At 47.9% G+C, this 18,611-nt stretch overlaps 1 protein-coding gene and 2 long non-coding RNA genes across 7 annotated transcripts; 2 read left to right on the top strand and 1 right to left on the bottom strand.

The window, feature by feature from the left end:
* Positions 1–3,964: 3,964 nt before the first annotated feature.
* LOC135278325 (uncharacterized) lies at positions 3,965–8,293 on the bottom strand. Of its 3 annotated transcripts, XR_010345842.1 has the most exons (3): positions 7,329–8,293; positions 6,661–7,071; positions 3,965–4,432 (listed from the first exon to the last, which is right to left on the bottom strand). It is a non-coding gene; the product is annotated as an uncharacterized LOC135278325 (long non-coding RNA). The 3 variants fall into 3 exon arrangements; XR_010345840.1 differs by having other exon boundaries at positions 3,965–7,071; XR_010345841.1 differs by having other exon boundaries at positions 3,965–7,071; positions 7,538–8,293.
* A 98-nt stretch (positions 8,294–8,391) lies between these two features.
* LOC135278597 (uncharacterized) lies at positions 8,392–10,064 on the top strand. Its single transcript, XR_010346049.1, has 3 exons — positions 8,392–8,594; positions 9,503–9,540; positions 9,942–10,064. It is a non-coding gene; the product is annotated as an uncharacterized LOC135278597 (long non-coding RNA).
* A 114-nt stretch (positions 10,065–10,178) lies between these two features.
* LOC135278323 (serine/threonine-protein kinase PAK 3-like) lies at positions 10,179–18,358 on the top strand. Of its 3 annotated transcripts, none has more exons than XM_064384881.1 (8): positions 10,179–11,110; positions 12,059–12,122; positions 15,197–15,309; positions 15,831–15,948; positions 16,587–16,686; positions 17,112–17,308; positions 17,896–18,033; positions 18,182–18,358. In XM_064384881.1, exons 3-8 carry the CDS (start codon positions 15,266–15,268, stop codon positions 18,269–18,271), a joined length of 687 nt encoding a protein of 228 aa, XP_064240951.1. In that variant the 5' UTR covers positions 10,179–11,110; positions 12,059–12,122; positions 15,197–15,265; the 3' UTR covers positions 18,272–18,358. The 3 variants fall into 3 exon arrangements, with proteins under 3 accessions (XP_064240951.1, XP_064240949.1, XP_064240950.1); XM_064384879.1 differs by having other exon boundaries at positions 12,059–14,047; XM_064384880.1 differs by lacking the exon at positions 10,179–11,110 and adding an exon at positions 13,322–14,047 and having other exon boundaries at positions 11,176–12,122.
* The last annotated feature ends 253 nt before the right edge of the window (positions 18,359–18,611 follow it).

Here is an 18,611-nt window from a genome sequence, read left to right as displayed (position 1 = left end):
CTTCTTTCTGTGACTTTCTGTACACGACAGACAATCTGACACACACTGTCAGCTTGCTCAGTCACCCGAGCAGTGATAATGATGGTGTAGAAATTGTAGGTGCACAGGAGGCAAAGGTGTCATGCTTCTGTGTGCCCTCTGCAGGCAAACCTGCTTCCCGAAGCTTCAGTCAAACTTGGAACAAAGGCTTGTCCCCACTGCTTTGTTGTGGCTTATGCATTGATGGAGCAACACTTCTGTCTCAGCCCGCTTAAGCCACTGCAAAGCTGGAATTGTTGCTTTAGCAGCAGATGTGCTGGCAGGGTTCTTACAGCTCCTTAGTAAGAACTCTGCACTTCTTCTAGAAGAGGTTTGTGATCTTTGTGCAATAAAAACAATGCCTTCAACTGCTGCAGTGCAAGTCATGCACTCATGTAGATGTGTTTTCAGACACAGGTATTTCTATATATGCCTAGTGAGTGGCCTCGTGGGGAGCAGGGACAAACGAGGAAGGAAAGTGGGCTCATAAAACATGCTTCTGCTTCAACAAAAAGCCCTGTCTTCCCTTCACAGAGAAGGATATAAACTTTTTCTTGAAGGGAATAGACAAGTCTCTCTATGTCCTAATCTTTTACTAGTTTGAAATTGTTCAGAAAGGTTGTAATAATTTTTTTTTTTCTCTCGTGGTGATGGGGGGTGGGGTCTGCATTTCAAGCCTGTTCTCCCAGCAGTCAGGGACCTGCACAGCTGCTGTGGGTGGGACAGGTGCTCAGGTAATTACCAACAGCTGCTTGGTGAGAAGTTGGCTTGTGCCTGGTTGAGGGCTTGAGGGCTGTGCTGAGACAAGGGCCAGGGAGTGGAGTGGAAAATACAATTTACACAAGCAGGTATAGGTGGATGTCTGGGGTGTAGGTGGGAGTTAACTGGTTTAGGTACTGCATTTATGAAGAACTGAACATTTAACTCTGAGATAGGACTATTTAGTTGCTACTGTAAATGCTGCGTTTACTAACATGGAATGCAGTTTCTTTGTATTTTGCTCTGGGAGTGTCTCAACAACATTGAAGTCCAATTATAGTCGTCATAAACACAAGTTAATATCTTACTTTTTGTTGCAAATAGAAGCTGAAATGGCCAATGGATCTTGCATTCAGTAATGTACACATTTTAAAAGAAGTGGCTCTCTCACGTTCCTCTGGCTAGCTGGTCTCTTCAGGCTAGACAAACATTTCTGGGAACATTTCCTTGCTGCTCAAATATCTCTATCCCCTTAGAATCTGATGCAAATACTATATTTTTCTAAAATTATCTCTAGGCCCTTTCATTTTCTAATTTGCACCTGTCCCTAGGGGAAAAACCAGTCTGATAAGGTTTTATTTTTTGTAGGCCTCTCAAATTGCAGCCATTGTATTTAGCTTCAAAATCCTAAATCATACTATCAGGATACCTGAAATGGACACTGGTAGAGAGTAAAAAAACAATGCCTGATACAGATGCTATCAACTATTTTTAGTTCCTGACAATCCAGTATTGCCCTTACCCAAGGACTGTTCATGTTTCTTTCTCTCTTTCTCAGCTGTCAGTTCTGTGATGGCTGAGAAACAAAAATCCCAAGTAAGGGTATTCAGAGTAGATGGACATGATGAGAATTCGGGGCAAATTTGACCATATACTGATCTGTAGGATTGCCCTCCTCCGTGGAAGATTGTAGTGGTGTGATTGCATTCATTTCTGCTGGTCAGTGTTTTCAGTGTTAACACAGCTACCCAGGCAGCCAGCCAGGTTTTATGACTCCCTTTGGAACTGAAAGAAAAAGAGAAGAAAAAGTGTCTGTGGTGTTTTCCTGCAGCAGTTTCACATGCTATTGGTGGCATGTAACAACTAGATTCCACACCTAGGAACTGCTTGTGGTGCAGTCTGAAGTGTGCTAGCTGTGAGAGCTGCTTCTGGAGAAAGGTGATTTCTATTACTGCTGTGTTAATTCTTCCTACAGAATGAGAACAACCCAGCAACTTCCTAGTTGCTTCCAGATGTTTACATAAGGATTTGTATTTGTACCCCTGTTCTTGGATGTTTGAATTCTGTTGTCAAGCTACCCAAAAGGTCCGAGAGCTGTATCCAAGCAAGGGTGTGTTTGGGTGATGGTCTGGGACAGAGAGTATTCTCCTCTATAGTTAAAACGGGCCAAGTTTAAGCTTTTTAATTGACAGGCATTTTTAACCAGAAAAATAACAGTTTTTGGAAATACAGAGTTTTGAAATCCCCATGTAGCATATTTTACAAGCTCACTTTGGGAACTGCTTGCAATACAATGTTGCCTCCTGAGGTCTCTCAAGTTGTGGGTGTCCTAAAGAAGAAGAGAAATAGGAATTTACAAGAGAGGAAACAGAACTCCAGAACTTTTCACTACACCTGTCCTGTACTGAAGTGGCTGTTGTGAAAAATACAGCCAGCCCCATGAAACTTAGCAGTGTGAAGAAGCTGCTGTACAGTTTCTTCACAGGTGAACTTCAGTGTGTCTGAGCCAGTGCTGCTGGCTCAAATGCTGCCAGCATTATCTCTGCACCCTGGGACACTTCCCGGTTCCTGTGCCTTGACACTGCTTTCCCATGGGGCTGGGGAAGGAGTTTGGCTCTATGAACTGCCTGGTGCTGTGAAACAGGTTCATTTTTGTCAGATGAGGTGATGGTGTGCACATGTCCACATGTCTCCCTGCCTTAGTGCCCTCTGTGAGCTTCTTACTTGAGCTGGAATTTGTGGAGTGGTTAAAGCTTGCTGCCTTTTATTTCTTTGCTCCTATTCAGAGAAATGAGTTGTTGAAGTCCCTGAAATGTTCCGTTTTCATCCTTATGCAAGATAGTGAGGAATGCCTTCTTTTCATCCCTTAGGTAATTCTTTGCTTTGTTATTGCATGCAGTGAGATAGGATTAGTGTGGGTTACAAGTAGTAAGAGAATATGGAATAAGACAACAATAAGCACAAGAGCAAAAGATAAAAATAGTCTCAGGAATTAACCTAGTAGTTTGAGATTTCTATGAATATATAAAACACTTGCAACGATGCTTAAATCTCTTTTTCTTTCTGATAAAAAATGTGTTTTCAAGTATTTTGCATACAGGATTCCCCTGGGATGTAAGAACTTGAAGCATTTCAAGTCTGCAGCTTCAGGAATGAAATAAACTTTTGACTCAAGTTGTCAACCTGAATAAACTCATAACTACCCCACAGCAATTGCAGGTTATAGCTAATAAGGATGGAATAAAAACACAATTGCCCTTTTTCCTCTTAGCATTTTCTCCCTGGCCCTATAAAATTTGGGGGTTTGCCTTGTTCCTTAGTTTGCTTTCCAAATCATTCATGTCCTCAATAGATCTGGAGAACTGTCTCATGTGTAGATCTGAAGAATCAGTTTTGAATCTAGGAAATTAAAGGAAGAATCACACTTCATAAGCTTGGGCTTCTGGACTGGAAGCTTGAGATCATTCAAGTAGACATTGCTGAATGTTCAACCTGGTCTGGCAGGCTCCTCTCTCTGAAAGGTGGGCAACTGAAACCTCTGTGTTTGCACAGAAAGGCAAGTTATGGGATAGCTGGGAATTGGCTCTGGCCAGCTGGTGTCCCAGGTGTCATCTTTAATAGTTGTTTTCTTAGGTTATTAGTAACCAGGCTATTAGGCCAAGCACCTGTAGTGTTTGGGTTTTTGGTTGTTCTTTTTTTTTTTCTTTTTTTTTTTTAATTTTATTTTTTAAAATTATTTGAGGGTTGGTCTGTTTGGTTTTGCTTCTGTTTGCTTGTTTTAGTTTTGGCTAGCTGCGTTGGCAGGTGGCTGTGAGTGCACTGTAGTACCCCCAGCTGCTGCCCAGCTCTGCTCTATTATGTTTCTTTTTCTTAGCCAGGTCTCATAAGCCCTCAAAAGAAATATAATACACCCAAGGACAGCTTATCTATTACTTTGGGGGCATAAAATAAGCAGGATGACTTCTGCTGCAGTGTTAGAAACAAAAAGGTTTAATAAAAGGCATAATAACAAAGAGAAAAACTCGAGCCAGGTGCAGAGGTCTGCTCCTGGTAAAAACACTTCACAAAAGCACTTAGCTCTTTTCTTCTCTTCTTTTTCTCCCTGATGGATCAAGCGGGACTTTTTGGCTTCTATCCAATTAGATGTCCTCAAGTATTTGGTGAAGTCCCTGAGGTCCCATGAGGTGGCTTTTCACCTAATCCTTGAGAGAAACTTCTGGCCTTCTTTTCTTTTCTGGGGGACAAAGGCTAGTTTTGCCACTCTGCCATTAGGGTGCACACTCCTACAGACATGGCTCTCTTTTCTTTCTTGGTCTCTTACCCCTCTGGCACTCAAAGCCATACTTGCTATTGTAGTCATTAGGTACATGGTCCTGCTAGGATGGTTGACTAATTCAGGAACAAACAGCCTTGCTGCCATACCAGGGACACTGCTCTGGAAATGGGCAGAAAGAGAAAACATTTAATGTTTTTCACTTTAGAAATGTTCCATTGCAGCTTTATCTGCAGCAGAGTTACATTTACTGGACTGTCCAATACAATTCCATGTGTCCAGAGCTAACTTTAATCACATAATTTAGGAGTGTCCAGCTGTAAATCTCACAGCCATGGGATCAAAAGTCCTTTCCACTTCTGGTTAAGTGGCTCTCCTTTCCGGGTCTGGATGCACACCCAGTCTCCTGACTAGTGAGGACATTCTTGAACATTCAGGCTTGTTAGTGAGACCAAAACAACAAACTTGCACGATGATAAAAGCATTTTCTCCTAAGGGTTATGCTCTAGCAGCAGCATTTCGGCTTCCAGCCTTTGGTGGCAGACAAGGCTCAATAGCCAGGGCTGCCAGAAGGAGGCAGGGCAGGAGCAGTTTGCAAAGCTTCATTAAGAATCCGGGGAAACTGAGTCCCCATTTAATCCCCATTTTCTTTCCAGAGAGCCTCTAGGGATATTTCAATCCACCACCTTCTATCAACAACCATAACTTTTTGGAGGTGGTGCCAAGATTTTGTTTTCTCAGTTTTGATCCTTGAATGTTGAAATAACTTACAATAACACAGAAGAAGGTCAACAGGCATTAGCTGTTTCTCATGCATTGTATGGGGTTCCCCCCTCTGCAAGGGGTCCAAACTTTTCATACCACAAGTTGTTCCCTGAGCAAAAGACCAGCGCTTTTCACCATGTGCTTCCTTCTCCAAAAGTTCTATTTCATTCCCCCAAATCCAAATTCGCAAAACATTCTCCATTTCCCTTTCTTTGCGATCATTGCTTATTTTCCCGTGTAGTTCAACCACTTCTGTTGCAGAATGAGGTATCACTGCAGACACTGCATCCTGGTAAGTGAATTCCTTCTTTATCAGTGAGCAGGGCTTGGGATGAGGAGGGAAGAAGATTGGCTTTGCAGAGCCGAACCTCTCCTCCAGGGAGCAGAGGAAGGTGACATCATTTTCGGGGCATCCTGCCTCTGTATTTTATAGGGGTGGGGAGAGTTTAGGGTGAGGGGCGGGGTTGGACTTTGAGGCACTAAAGCCCTCCCAAGGGCTGTGGGGCTGACCTTGCAGTCAGGAAGGCCTGGCTGTTCCTGGACTACGGAAAACACTGCTTCCGGGCCTTCCCCAGCAGTGTTGAATTGCAACTCTAAAGCTCTTTGGCTTTGGAAGAGCGTGTTTCACTGGTTTCTCATGGTTTGGGGGCTGGCTTCATCCTGGCATTCAATTCCTGCTCTGGCCTGAGGCTGGCTATTGTTTCAGGCTCAGCAATTTGCAGCTGATGCAGCTCCTTTTCCAGATGATGGGCACCATACAGCTCTGAGTCAAACCTCCATGCATATGCATACCAGGCATGGTCCTTTACTGGGAATTTTTAATTTTCTTCTACCAAATTTCATGTTTCTCCACAAGTAACTGTGGATGGTGCTAGTTTCTCTCCATCCCCATCTCTCTTTAGGGCTGGACAAGCTTTCTATATAAGCTTTTAGCAAGTGTGTCAGTGGAGAGCAGTTCAGATCAGTTTCTGCGTGGGATTCTATTACTTTTCTGCCAGAAAAGAGCAGCTTTGACTGACAATTTATTTCTCCTTTATTATGTCATGAACAGTTAATGCTGTATAAAAGGCCCATCTCACCTCAAGAGTACCCTGCTTGCTGTGCCAATTAAAATGCAAGCCTCCAAAAACATTGCTCTATGAGATACTTTAAAAGGATTTAAACTTGTTCATGTACTCTAAGTTAGAAAAGCAGGAGAAATACTGACGAGATGTTCTCAAGAGTTCGGAACAACATCAAAACCCTTCACTGGCAACATTTGAAAATAAGAGAACTTTAAAGCCAAAAATAATTTAGAGCAGGATTCAATCAACATAAAATATTCTATGAAGCATTAATTTAGCCCATTCAACTTATAATCTCTGTAAGTTAATTTACATTTAGATTACTAAACCTGTTACATTTTAAGTTATTTTCAAAAATCTGAGAGGAGGGAAAAGGGAGAAGAAAGAGAAAAAGAGAATGACAGAAAAGAACCAACATAGCTATCACTCCAGGTTCCAGTGGTGTTCAGCTGATAGAAATTCCAAGAAGAGGTAGGGTCAAGACATGTGGTGGCCACATATCCCAAGGTAAATAGCCTTTGGCTCTCCTGGGGCCTTCCCCCACATGGGGCTCCCACTCACCTGGCCATTTAGGAGCTGGGTTAGGGGCTCCAGACACAGGTGTGGAGCATTGCCTCTGGTGTGCCAGGGATCAGTGGCCACTGCTGGGCTGGGATACAGGCCTGGGGGTGTGGGGCGTGCTGAGTGGGGCATGGCCTCACCAGAGCAAGGCTTGATCTGCCCCTTCCCCACATACAAGCCCGTGAAAAGTGTTGAGCCAGCAATCTCCTCTAGTCTCTCACAAGAAGGTGTCCAGGTTCCTGCGCTTCTTGGCTGTCAAGACTCCACAGATTTGTGGCTGGATATTAAGAAACTTGGATATTTATTCCTTGCAAAAGCAGCAGCATGAGGGTTGTTTATTCTTTCTAAGGCCTTCCCTCCATTCTATGTCCTCTTCTTGAGGTAGTCCTTGTAAAGCCTCTCCTCTCTCTCCTTCTCCATGACAATGGAAAGGGTCAATGGAGAAAACAATAAATGAGAGGTTAAAACTATTAGAGTTATAATGTAGTGAGGAAATAAAAAGCAGTGCACAACAATAAGAAGAAAATAGTGCAAAAGGAGTAATGGCTTAAGCAACAAAGGTGAAGTGTTACATGGGGCCCCTGGAACAAAGACAGGATGGCCAGGGTTTACAGAATGGTTCTGATGGTAGATGGGGGCTGCTGGTGCTGCCTGGAGGAGCTGTGCACCTGCAGTGGCAGTCTCCTGCTCCCTCTCTGCAGCAGGGATGGTGGCAGTGGCGATGGTGATGGGTGTCTCTCTGTCCCTGCAGAGCTCTGTTTGGCACTGCCACTGCCATCAGTCTGCCATGCTGGGCATGTGTGTGGGAATGAGATCTGCCGCTTTGCTGCCTCTTCCTACCACCCTGCTGGGCTCCACTTGGCTTGGCTGGACTCACTTGGGATCGGTGTCACCACTCTGGCTTGCCTGGTTCTGCTGCAGTGGAAAAACAGTCCCACATGCCACACTGGCCCTGATGGTTTCAGCTGTGTGTCAAAGCTGTCACTTCCGTGCCCCCCATCTCAGCCCCGCCTCCTGACTAATACTGTGGAAGGAGAAAAATGGGGGAAAAAATGGTGGTGGTGCTTTGGTCCCAAGGCCTCCCTGCTAGAGTGAGTCATACAGAACGATCCTCCTTGCATTTTCTGTCATGGCATTTCCCTGCTGTGGGAATGCCATTTCCCATGGCTATGATGTAAAATGTTTTGAATATATAGTATTCAATAATATAATACACATACATATATATAGATATATATATATATGTGTATATATAAATAAAATATATATATACAGAAAGATCCATGGCCATGTCTCTGTACCTAGGAAAAACCTCTAAATGTAATTAAAGCAGTGCTTCTCCTTGTTTTCTGATTTCTAGAACAAAGGAATAAGCTTTCTGGTTTTTGCTCAGCAGAAATAGTGGTCAAAGACCACTACTGCGGCTCCTCACATCCTGGTCCCTTCTCAGTGCTCAGCTTCTCAGTGTGGGCTCTAGGGGCTAAGTGTGTTTCTACTCTTACATGCCTTGAGCAACAGGTGATGGACTAGGAGGGCTTTTTGTGTTGCTTTGTAGCAGAGGAAAACTTTGCAGGATTTTTTTGGCATTAGGTGTAGAGCAGGTCTGGTTCTATGCAAGAATTCACAATCCAGCCTAGGGCGGCTGCTATTGTGATGTCAGCAGTCGCATCCCGGCGTTGTCAAGGCAAAGTTGCTGTGCTGAGGCCCGGAAGGGCTCAGTGTGCAGAGCAGCTCTGTGGCACGCTCACTGCAGGCGGAACCTGCTGATCGACGAGGTCTCTGCCAGCAGGACTCGGAATATTTTTGGTTTTTCCCACAGGCGTTGTCTGGTACAGACTTGAGCAGCGCTGCTCAAGCCATGGAGGGAGTGTGTGCTGCAGTTTGCGCAGCTTTTTCCGTGGCTTATTCTGGGTACTTTCTCACCCACCTGGCACGTAAGTAGATGTTGCAGCATATGGAAACCAAAATGCCACAAAGAGGCCTTTGGTTGGGTAAAGCCGCTGTCAACAGCTCCAGCTAAGAGAGGGGTGTCTCTAGCCAGTGGGGAGTGGGCAGCATTTGTAATGTGGCCTGCAGGGGCTTCACTCCTCCTGTGGCACAGCCTGTGGCTATGGAGTTTAGTCTCCTCAGTTTACTGGCTCAAGGAAGACAACTTCCAAGATAGGAAGAGTGGGAGAGCTTGTCAGGATTCCTTGTAAAAGCTGTGCACTGCTCTCCAGGACTGAGGGAATGTCCCTCAGTTCAAGTCTTCTTGTCTGCATTCCCTCATCCCAGCATGTGCCTGTGGACCTTGACATTTCCTGCACACTAAAAGAGCCATTTGTTCTGTGATGAAGTCACAGAATCAGCTTGGAAAAGGCCTCTGAGATAGACATTTCAGAGGAGTTCTTGTATGCTCCCGAACCCTGGAGCTGTTCCCGTGCTGTGTCACGATAGAATTGCCACCCTGGCTAAGGGGCACTTGGGTGAAGCTTTTCCGGGGAAAGGTTTTCAGTGAGCTCATGGCAATTGCTGCATGCAATCTCTTGAGAAAACTGAAGCACAGGAAAGGGAGGAGCTGTAGCTCCTGCTGGGTGGGGTGGGGCAGAAGCAGTCATTGTTACAGAACCACTGGGCCTTTCTGAGTCTCAAGTTTCTGTGGGTTGAGTGGCCACAGAGGACAGAAGGTAGACACCAGGCAATATTTTGTGCTGTTGACTTGCTTGCTGTGTGACACAGGGGTTGCAGCTGGAGTGATGTAGTGAAAGCAGAATGCTCTGTCTTTGGGTTGACTTTTTGTGGGCTTGCCCAGCACAGGCAGTTTTCTTACAGCATCTGGTTGTTTTTCCCTTGTGTGTTGCAGGTCACATCACCCGTGCCTGGAGAGAATCCAGTCTTTGGGTGAGTGGGAAAGAAGTCTCTGGCCTTGGTAGCATTTGACAATTGTGGAGCAAGCTGTGAGCTGGGCGTGTTGCAGTCCAGTGCCAGCCTGGTTGGATGAATGAAACTACAGTCCAGACCCTTTGCAGCAAGAGCAGCAGCAGCAGGAGGAGCCCAGGCTGTTTTCTCCAATTCCTTTTCAGAGCTTTTAAGCAGCTGGAAGTGGGGTTGCTTGGTGCTTTAAGCCATGACGGAATTTCCCCTGCACAAGAGAGTGCAGTCCCCTCTAATTGTCCCATTTTACTTCAGTGGGAACAACTTAGAATCCCATTTCTCTGCAGATGATTTCTCCTTAGTGCATCTGGGTCTAGAGCTGAACATAGAAAAGGTCACTTGTCCCTCACGCTGCTGTCTGTCTGCAGAGCCCAACACCAACCTCGGAGGATCCTCTGGCTGCGTGTCTTCCTGCAGAAGAGGCCAGAGGGGAGGAAGATGCTCCCCAAACTGCGCCTGCTGCCACTGCAGGGCCTGAGCATCCAGCATCAGTAAGTAGCATCTCTGGGTCGTGCTGTGGCTGGAGCAAAGCATAGCTGCAAGTTTCTGATCAGACAGCACCTCCTGTGCCTGGCTGAAGATGCTGGAGGCCGGAATCTTTCCGGCCCTTCCCCCAGTCAGTGGAGCTTGGAAAAGCAGAGTGGAACTTGGATTGTTTATGCAGCAGCTTCCTACTGTTCTGAAAGGGGCTGTGAATTTGTCTTAGTAAGAGACAAGAGGTAGCATTAGGATGTCTTTGGATGCTCCTGGGGTACAGGTGAGGCCCTTGGTGGCCAGTGGCTGTGCAGGCTCCCTGTCCCCTGTGAGGAGAGCAGTGCAAAGATGCAGTTCACAAGCTTGCAGGATACGAGGAGGCACTGTCCCCAGCAGGGACCTGGCCCTCCCCACAGAGCAGCTAAAGTCAGTAGCTAAAGGAAGAGCTGAGCTGCAGCAGGGCCTGTAGCTGAATATAGGTAAGGTGGTGAATGACAGGTTCTTTCCTATCCCTCATGCTGCTGTCTGTCCACAGAGCACAAGGGCAGCGTCAGCACCTGCTCTGGCTGCCTCTGTACCTGAGGAAGAGGCTGAAGAGGATGAAGGTGCCGATGAACCTGGCCCTGCGGTCAGCCCACGGCCGGAGCAAACAACACCAGTAAGTGCCCGCTTTGGGTAGCAGCGTCTTTGGTGTCATTTTGTCCGTCATGTAAAAGCAGCCTTTGGATTTTGTGCCTTGAGCTGTTGAAGCGGGCTGCACAAGCTGAGAGGTGAAGAGCCCTGGGTGTGGCCAGCAGCATCTTCCTAGGGGCTTGCATTTGAAATGGAATGGGGGCATCTCTGCCAGGCTCATTTGTGACCCAAATTCATTTCTTGTCCCAGAGCTCCATCTCCTCTGTCCTGGCACCTGCACGAGCTGCAGCTGAAGGCTCGGGAGAAGGCTCCAGTGCCCAGGCTGGAAGCTCAAGCACGAGCAGCTCGTGCACCTGGAGCACGACCAGCTCGTCTGGCAGCAGAGAGCAGCAGCGAGAGAGGACAGAGGACAAGTGCCTGGCCATGCTGAGTAGGTCCTTTGTGATCCTTGTGTGCCGGAGCAGTGCCTTGTGTGCGCGTGTGCCGGCATGAGCTGTCCCACCTCCTGCTCAGCTGAGTGCCAGGTCCTGAGGCCTCCTCCACACAGGATCTGTTGTTGTGCTCTGAGGTGGTGAGGGATCAGCGGGGTGTTGCTCCTGCCTCTGAGAGCAGCTCGGCCTGGTTTGGCTTTGCCTGAGCTTCCCTGTAGGCAAAAGGCCAAGCAGAGATTGTTTCTGGCTGAGCAGGAGGCTGTGACCTCGCGAATGAGTAGGCCTCAAGGAGCTCCTGCGGGGCCCAGCTGCTGTGGGCACGGCCAAGGTCATCTTCAGCACTCAGCCTGTCCTAAAGGCTGAGGGACCTCATTCCTAAGGCCATCACAGTAGCTTATAACATGAGCTGCTGCTCCTGAAAGGCTGAAGGGCATTGTTTAGGCAAAGTCCTGCTTAAAGCTGGAGATCTGGGCTCTGCTGGAAGCACTTTGCAATATTCTTCCTGTTCTGGAGAGGGCAGCTGATGACAAAAATTGATTCCAGAACCCAAGATGCCTTTGATGTTTGCAAGGATGAAAGCTTGTGTTGAATGTCGCAGAGTGTTCATTGCCAAGAACAGGAAGGTTTTGTTTTTCCTGCTGCCCTTAATGTTTATAGACAACAATCACTTCTCTTGGTTAGAGTTTTCTGATCCCTGTCTCCTCTGACTGTTTCTCTGTGTGCTTAGATTTTACTTTAGGCTTTTAGTTTAGTGCTGGCCATCTGTGCTGCAGGGCTGCTTGTCTTGCTGCTGCTGTTTTTGAGGTGGTGCTGGTGCAGTGGTGTTGTTGTTTCCCGACTGACTGAGTTGAGAGGGCCCAGTGTCCCGGAGAGTGGGGCTGCCTTTGTGATCTGATGAAGGGTGGGATCTCTTTTGAAGTGAGCATCTGTCCTTGGGATTTTTACAGAGATGCTGGTGAGCGAGGGAGATCCTGAGGCTAAATACACAGAACTGGAAATTCTTGGCAAAGGGTGAGTGCAGCCACAGTTCCTTCTTCAAAGAGAGGGGCAGTGTGTTTTGCTCGTGTCCCATCTCCCCAGAGTGACATCAGGCAAGTTCCAAAGCTGTTCAGACACTGCGTTAAGATGATGCCAGGTGATCTCTCAATGCTGGCCAGCATTTATAGCTGTGTTGTGAAAGCACAGCCAAGACACCTGGATGCTGGCAATGTCTTGTCTGCGGCAAAGAGCGGCACCTGGCAGCTCTCCTGTCCCTCAAGTGTGTTTGCACCTGTTTGCCGCTTTTCATAGGAGAAATAATTTTTGAGTGTCTCAAAAGAATACAGAATACGTGGGAATGAAAGGAGGAGAAACTTCATTGTCTCAAAGGTCAAGCTAGCAGCTGACAGCTGTCAGGGAACAGCTCTCAGTAACATTTCTTTCCAATATTTTGCTGCAAATAAAATTCAGTAGTCAGGATGACCACCACCTAGTCTAGAAGCCAAAAGCAGCAATGAAAGAAGCAGCTCTCTTTTGTGGCTGCGGTGGCAAAAGACAAAGTTTCAGGGGCATGCCCAGTGGCAATGCACTCTAGAGGAAAAGGCATCATCTGCCTGATGGCAGACTCCTCGTGGATCCTGTGGGGTTTAGGCGTTTGCTGCAAAGAATCCACCAAGCTATTCCCTTTGAAAGCCAGCTCTGCTGACTGTAGATGGGATTGATTTGCAACATTTTCTCTGTACCAGGTGTTCTGGTTTAGGGCGAATTTTGGAGGAAACCTCCAGAAAGGGCCCCTCCTAAAAGCAAACCCACATGGCCACTGCCCCCAGCCAGTTTGGGAATAATTTCCTCAGACAGAAGTGGAAAGAAATTGTTTATTTAACAGGGAAATCACTCCCCAGCACACAAAATGAACAATACCGGATGACAAAACTCATTTGCTGCTCTGAAGAGATGGCAAGTTCAGAAAGTCTCTCCTGGGGGTTGTCATTCTCCAGTGCTGGGAAAGGCTGCAGAGTAGGCCCTGGTGGGCTACAAAGTGTGAGCTCTCGGTGTTTTGCTGGGTCCCAGTCTGGAGCAGGTTCGAATGGCTCCAAGAAAAGGGAAAGAAAAACACTAAAGGCGAAACTCAGACTACCTTAGCTAGCTAAACTAACTAAAAAGCAAAAGGAGTGTGGTGTGTGGCCCCATCTGTGCCCAGACCACAACACTGGAGTTCTGTGTTCCAGCAGACTGCGGGGGAGAGTGCAGCTGATAACAAAACTCTGTGCTCCCTCTTCTCCTGGCCCCTACTGTCTGATCCCGTCTTGGAGGCACAGAATATAACATCCAGCATAAACAGAACAAATGACTGGGGAAACAAGCATCATAACGTCACCCCAGAACAGAAGCCAAATGTACAAGAAGTCGCCAGAAAAGTGGAGTCCTTCCAGTGTCTGTTGCATCGAAGAGAAGCAGCTGCCAATGGCTCTGGACCCAGAACATAGCTGCCTAAGGACCCTGTGTTTTGAGGATTTCTCCATTTGTGTGCAGCAATGGAAGCCTTTGCCTGCTATGGCTGTGGCTGGACACTACTTTCCTTGCAAGCTGGAGAAGGGATCTGTGTCTAGAGGCTTTCCTCCAATGGCTGTTACATGGCTTCAGGCTTCTCAGAAAAGCCTGAGTGGTAGTGCTTGAGTTTGGCAGACAGACTCCAAGGAGAGGTGTAAGAAGACCCAACGGGCATATTCCTGGAAAAATCCGACACATGCACAGCTAGAGAAAGAGAAAAGGGAGAAAAGACCCAGAGAAGAATCTGTCATGTTCCATTTACTCTTTGCTCCAGGACTTTGTTCCTGTTGGACTGCAGTGTTTTGCACTAGCAGGGACTAAAGGACTTGTTCTTTCTCTGCTGCTGTTTTGTTTCTAGGGGTTTCGGCACTGTGTGCATGGCAGTGGAGACTGCCACAGGAGAAGAGGTAAGCCTCAAGCAGCGCCGCAGCTTCTGCAGCTCTCGAGTACCCTCCCCTCTGCTGTGAGCTGTGGCTGAGCTTTGGCTCGCCAGTGGAGCTTTGCTGCAAAGGCAAATGGAGTGCAGAGCAGTGTCTGCCTGCCAAATACAGTGGGGACAGATTTTGTCCTTCTCAGCTGCCCCAGGGGATGCAAGGAGGCCAAGCGGCATCGTTCAGAGGAGGACACAGGGCTGGGTCTACGTGCCCAGGTGGTGTCTCAGAGCATGGCACTGCTCTTTGGGGCTGCAGCGTTCCTGAATTCTCGTTTCTGGCTGTTAGCCAATACATGGAAATCATGCTGGCAGTTCTGCAGCCACCTGCAGTGCTGCCCTTGGGATCTGTGCTTAGAGAGAGCAAGGTCTGCAAGGAGTGTCTCAAGGGCCTGAGTCCTGCTCAGAGCCTGGTGTGCATCCCTAGAGGATCAAGGCATGGGTTATTTCTTTTTACAGTCAGGCAGTAATTGCAAATATCAGTGGTGTGAATTAAAGTATTTTAGTGGAACGAAATGCAAATTCCTGAAGTGAGGAAGTGCTTGGATTGTCTTTTTTGGAGGTGTCCTTAATGATGTTTTCATCATCACAGCATTTTTTCCGTGAAATATGTAGGGTTGTGTTTCTTATGGGGAATAACCCTGAGGATGATTTTAGGACAAACAGCATTTTATCAGTCATGTCTGTAAGAGTTTGCTTTGTAGTTGTGCAATGGAGAATGCCAGTGGTTGCTGGAGTAATGATCAAGCCCCCTAGAAGTGCCCAAGGTTTCCCAGCAGTTTTGTTCCATTTCTACTGGCACAGAATCGATTCCTGCTTGCAAGAGGTGTGTCAATGACAATGGGGATGATAAAGGAAGGTCCTGGGTAAGACAGTGGGCACAGTGAGTGTTGTTAGAGCTTTGAGGTGGAGAGCTTAGACCATGTTTCTCCCAGGTTTACAAGGCAAAGGATATCTGTCTCTCTGTCCTGGGAGGTGCCCAAGCATGGGGTCTGATGTCCAGTCACAAGGCAGTTTGGCCCAGCCCAGCTGGGGCTACTGTCATCCCATAATCACTGTCTTCATGTTCCCTTTGTGCTCCTGTGCCACAGACTTCTTTGGTTCATGGCTTTCCATGTTGTTTTAGGTGGCCATCAAGAAAATTAGTCTCCTGCAAGAGAGCAGCAGCGAGCTGTGCCTGAATGAAATCCAGGTCATGCATGGCAGTAAGAATGCCAACCTTGTGAACTATGTAGACAGGTGAGTGGTTCTGCTGTCCTGCCATGAAAGGTCATTCTCATCCTGCAAGCCAGAGGTGCAACCACTCCTTTGGTCGCTGGCAAAAGAGGATGGAGCTGTTAATTCCTGTTCTTGGGCTGATCTACAGCGTCTTGGGAGGAGATTGCATTGGGCCTGCATTCATCTTTCCTGGCATACCTAGTGTGAAGGGCACTTTCAAAGACAGGACTGGGCCCTGTCTTACTGAGCCAACAGCCTCCAAGTTCCTGTCCTCTCTCCACATTTTTTTTGTTGGGTTTGGGATTTGATTTTTTCCATGTGTCTGAAGTGCTGACAAAGCACTGTCTATTGTATTTCCCTTGGCCTGTTGCATTGGTGTGGATACCGAGCTGTCTTTTAGACTGCTCAGAGTTCAAGCCCTGCAGAGCGTCGGGAATGACTACTCACTTCCTCCTGTGTTCCTCTGAGAGAGACACAGAAACAAGAATCCATCAGGTTGTGTAAGTGCGTGCGTTCATCTCCAGGCTGTTTGCTCCTTTCAGCTACCTGGTGGATGAGGAACTCTGGCTGGTGATGGAATACATGGACGGAGGTTCTTTACATGATGTCATCAGGGAGACTCGCATGGCAGAAGGAGAGATAGCAACTGTCTCTCGGGAGGTAAGGGATGGCACTTGTGCTTCCCATGGCTTGGTTGGGATGGTCCTTCCAAATGGGTGATAAGGAGAGGAGAGATTTCATCTTCCAAGCCTTTCTCTTATGTCCTTGGCAGTAGCAAGAGCATCTGAAGTGCCTGCCAGTGTCCCTGCCCTTCTTCTGGTGTGTTTGTCTTTGCCTCTCTAAACACTTGCCTGGAGCCTGTGTGTGCTGCATTCCTTCCCTGTAAGGGCAAAGGCGCTGGTGGTGCAAAGTGAAGCAAGGGGCAAAGATGAAGAGATACTCACAGGACTTTCCCAGAGCTCAGCCTCAAAGGAGAGCCTTGCACCCAAAGTGGTGTTTGCAAAAGCATCCACTGCTGTCTGGCTGCAGAGAGCACAGCCACTGCAGCAGGGCTCCTTCAGCCTGTGTTTGCAGGGCACTGGCCAGAGGAACAATTGCCCTTTCTCTTTCAGAAGCAAACATATCCTCACTTAGAAAGGCACTGCTGTTCTCGTGGTGGAGCAGCAGGCTCCTGCCCTTGCCAGCAGCCTGTCCTGCCATGGCTCACCATCCCCCAGGAAGTCAGTGTTGCAGATGTGCCACTTTTCTGCCTGTGGGATGAAGTCCACTTAGGCTCGTGTTTCTTTTTCCTCTCTCAGTGCCTGCAAGGCCTGGATTTCCTGCACTCCAAGCAAGTGATCCACCGAGATATCAAAAGCCACAACATTCTCCTGGGCTTGGATGGATCAGTCAAGTTGGGTGGGTGTTGCTGGCCAGGCTCAGCCGTGGCAGGCTGCGGTGTGGGGCTGCCTTTGGGTGGCTCCAGTTCCCTGCAGTGGTGCCTGTGGCAGTGCAGGCTGCCCTGCTGCAAGCACAGAGCACAGCCACAAGGTGCAGGGAAGTGTTGCTGGGAAGAAGGGCTCAGGGGTGGCTTTGGGTTGTGTGTGTCCCTTCCCAAGCAAGGCAGTTACAGTCTAATAGCTTCAGGGGACTAAAATCCACTGCCTGAAACTGGGGGGTTTTGCTAAGTGGCCAATTCCGTATTTCCTTGGCTGCAGGCCTGAGGTATGGCCCCTTTACAGCTGGGTTCCACACTGCCTTCTTGGACATTGGTACAATGGGGATTTCTTTTGTTTGCTTTCCTAATTCACGCTGGCTTGATCAGAGTGGTTTTTCCTCCTCAGCTGATTTTGGCCTTGCTGCTCAGCTCACCACCGAGCAGAACAAACGGAGATCAGCTGTTGGAACAACTTACTGGATGGCGCCAGAAATTTTCACCAGGAAGCCCTATGGCCCCAAAGTGGACATCTGGTCCTTTGGCATCGTGGGGATCGAGATGGTGGACGGAGCGCCTCCGTACCTGATGAAAACCTCCCGCACGGTACGCTGCAGCTGCTCTCAGACACTGCTGTCACCCCAACAAAATCTGCTTCCATTCTTCTGCCTGGGAAGCTTGCCAACACCTGAAAATGATAGGTTCCAGGCTGCACAGTCTCTCGTGCTTCTTGGCCAGATCATCCCCTTGCCATTTTTGTGCATGAACAGGACCTAAAAATCAGGATGCCTTTTGCTTGGCAGAAGCTTTGCCTAAGGGAGCAGTGAGCAGTGCTGAGCTGCATTTTATGGAATAATCCTTGGAAATAGAAGAGTTAGATGAAAGTCAGTCTTCCATGTCACTTGTAGAGGCTGTGTCAGTGCTCAGAGAAGCAAAGTGTGCTTTAGCTGATGGAGCTGCTGCTGATTCCATCATCCAGTGAAATGAGTGGTCAAGGCAAGAGCCTTTGCCTACTGGACTGGCTATGGCTGCCTCTGGCTTTGGGTTGTTTTAGTAGGGCTAGGAAAGGTATCTGCCACCCTGTGGCAGGGAGTAAAGTGCCACTGCAGAGTGGAGCTTGTCCAATGGGCTCTGTGTGAGCAGTTTGGGGTGCGAAGGAGACAGGTAGAGTGTGGCATTTCCTTCTTCTCTAGGTTCAACAGCTGATAAGCACCGGGGCCCCCCCGAAGCTGCAGAAGCCCAGGCAGCAGTCGGCGTGGCTGCGAGACTTTCTGCACTGCTGCCTGGAGAGGGACGAGGACAGGCGCTGGTCTGCCCAGGAACTTCTGCAGGTAACAGGCAAAGCGGCTGCAGGTCCTGGATGTGGAGAGAGAGGTGCACAGAATGCCCTCCTTTCTGTATCTTTCTGCTAGCCAGAGAAAGCCTGCTTCAGGCTGTGGGGAAAGTAGAAGCTCATTGCTTCTTTTTCTCTTTGGGCAGCATCCATTTGTAAGATCAGCCAAGCCAGCCTCCTCCCTGACGCCTCTGATCATGGCCACGCAGGAGTTCATGGCCGACAGGAGATACTAGCCCTGGAGGAGGCCTTTGTTGTTGTTTGTTGTTTGAAGTTTGTAGTTTGTAGTTTATAGCTTGTAGTTTGTAGTTTGTTATGAGTGATAGTCAGAATAAATACTGTAATAAATAAATAAACCCTTTGTGTTGGAAGCTTCCTTTTGTTCTCACCCTGTGAATAAGCTCTAAATTTGCTTCTGAATGGTCAAGTGTTTCTGCTATGTGGGAAGACCCATGGATGGGGTTTGTGGCACAGTTTGTTTGTGAGCAAAGATCTTTTTCCTTCCTCGCCTCCAGGCCACAGCCTCTTGTGGAGATACAGGCTTGCAGCTGTGACTAGAGGAGCAGAGCAGGGCAG

The sequence above is a fragment of the Passer domesticus genome, chromosome 11 (assembly GCF_036417665.1).
Source record: "Passer domesticus isolate bPasDom1 chromosome 11, bPasDom1.hap1, whole genome shotgun sequence".
NCBI classification, from domain to species: domain Eukaryota; kingdom Metazoa; phylum Chordata; class Aves; order Passeriformes; family Passeridae; genus Passer; species Passer domesticus.
This window is presented reverse-complemented; position numbering and strand designations above follow the sequence as displayed.

Excerpts from the sequence above, each read along its gene's own strand:
- LOC135278323 (XM_064384879.1), top strand. The coding sequence starts at position 14,018 with ATGGCAGTGGAGACTGCCACAGGAGAAGAG. Across the intron at positions 15,310-15,830 it reads CTTGTGAACTATGTAGACAG|CTACCTGGTGGATGAGGAAC; the intron begins GTGAGTGGTTCT and ends TGCTCCTTTCAG. Across the intron at positions 17,309-17,895 it reads TGATGAAAACCTCCCGCACG|GTTCAACAGCTGATAAGCAC; the intron begins GTACGCTGCAGC and ends CTTCTTCTCTAG.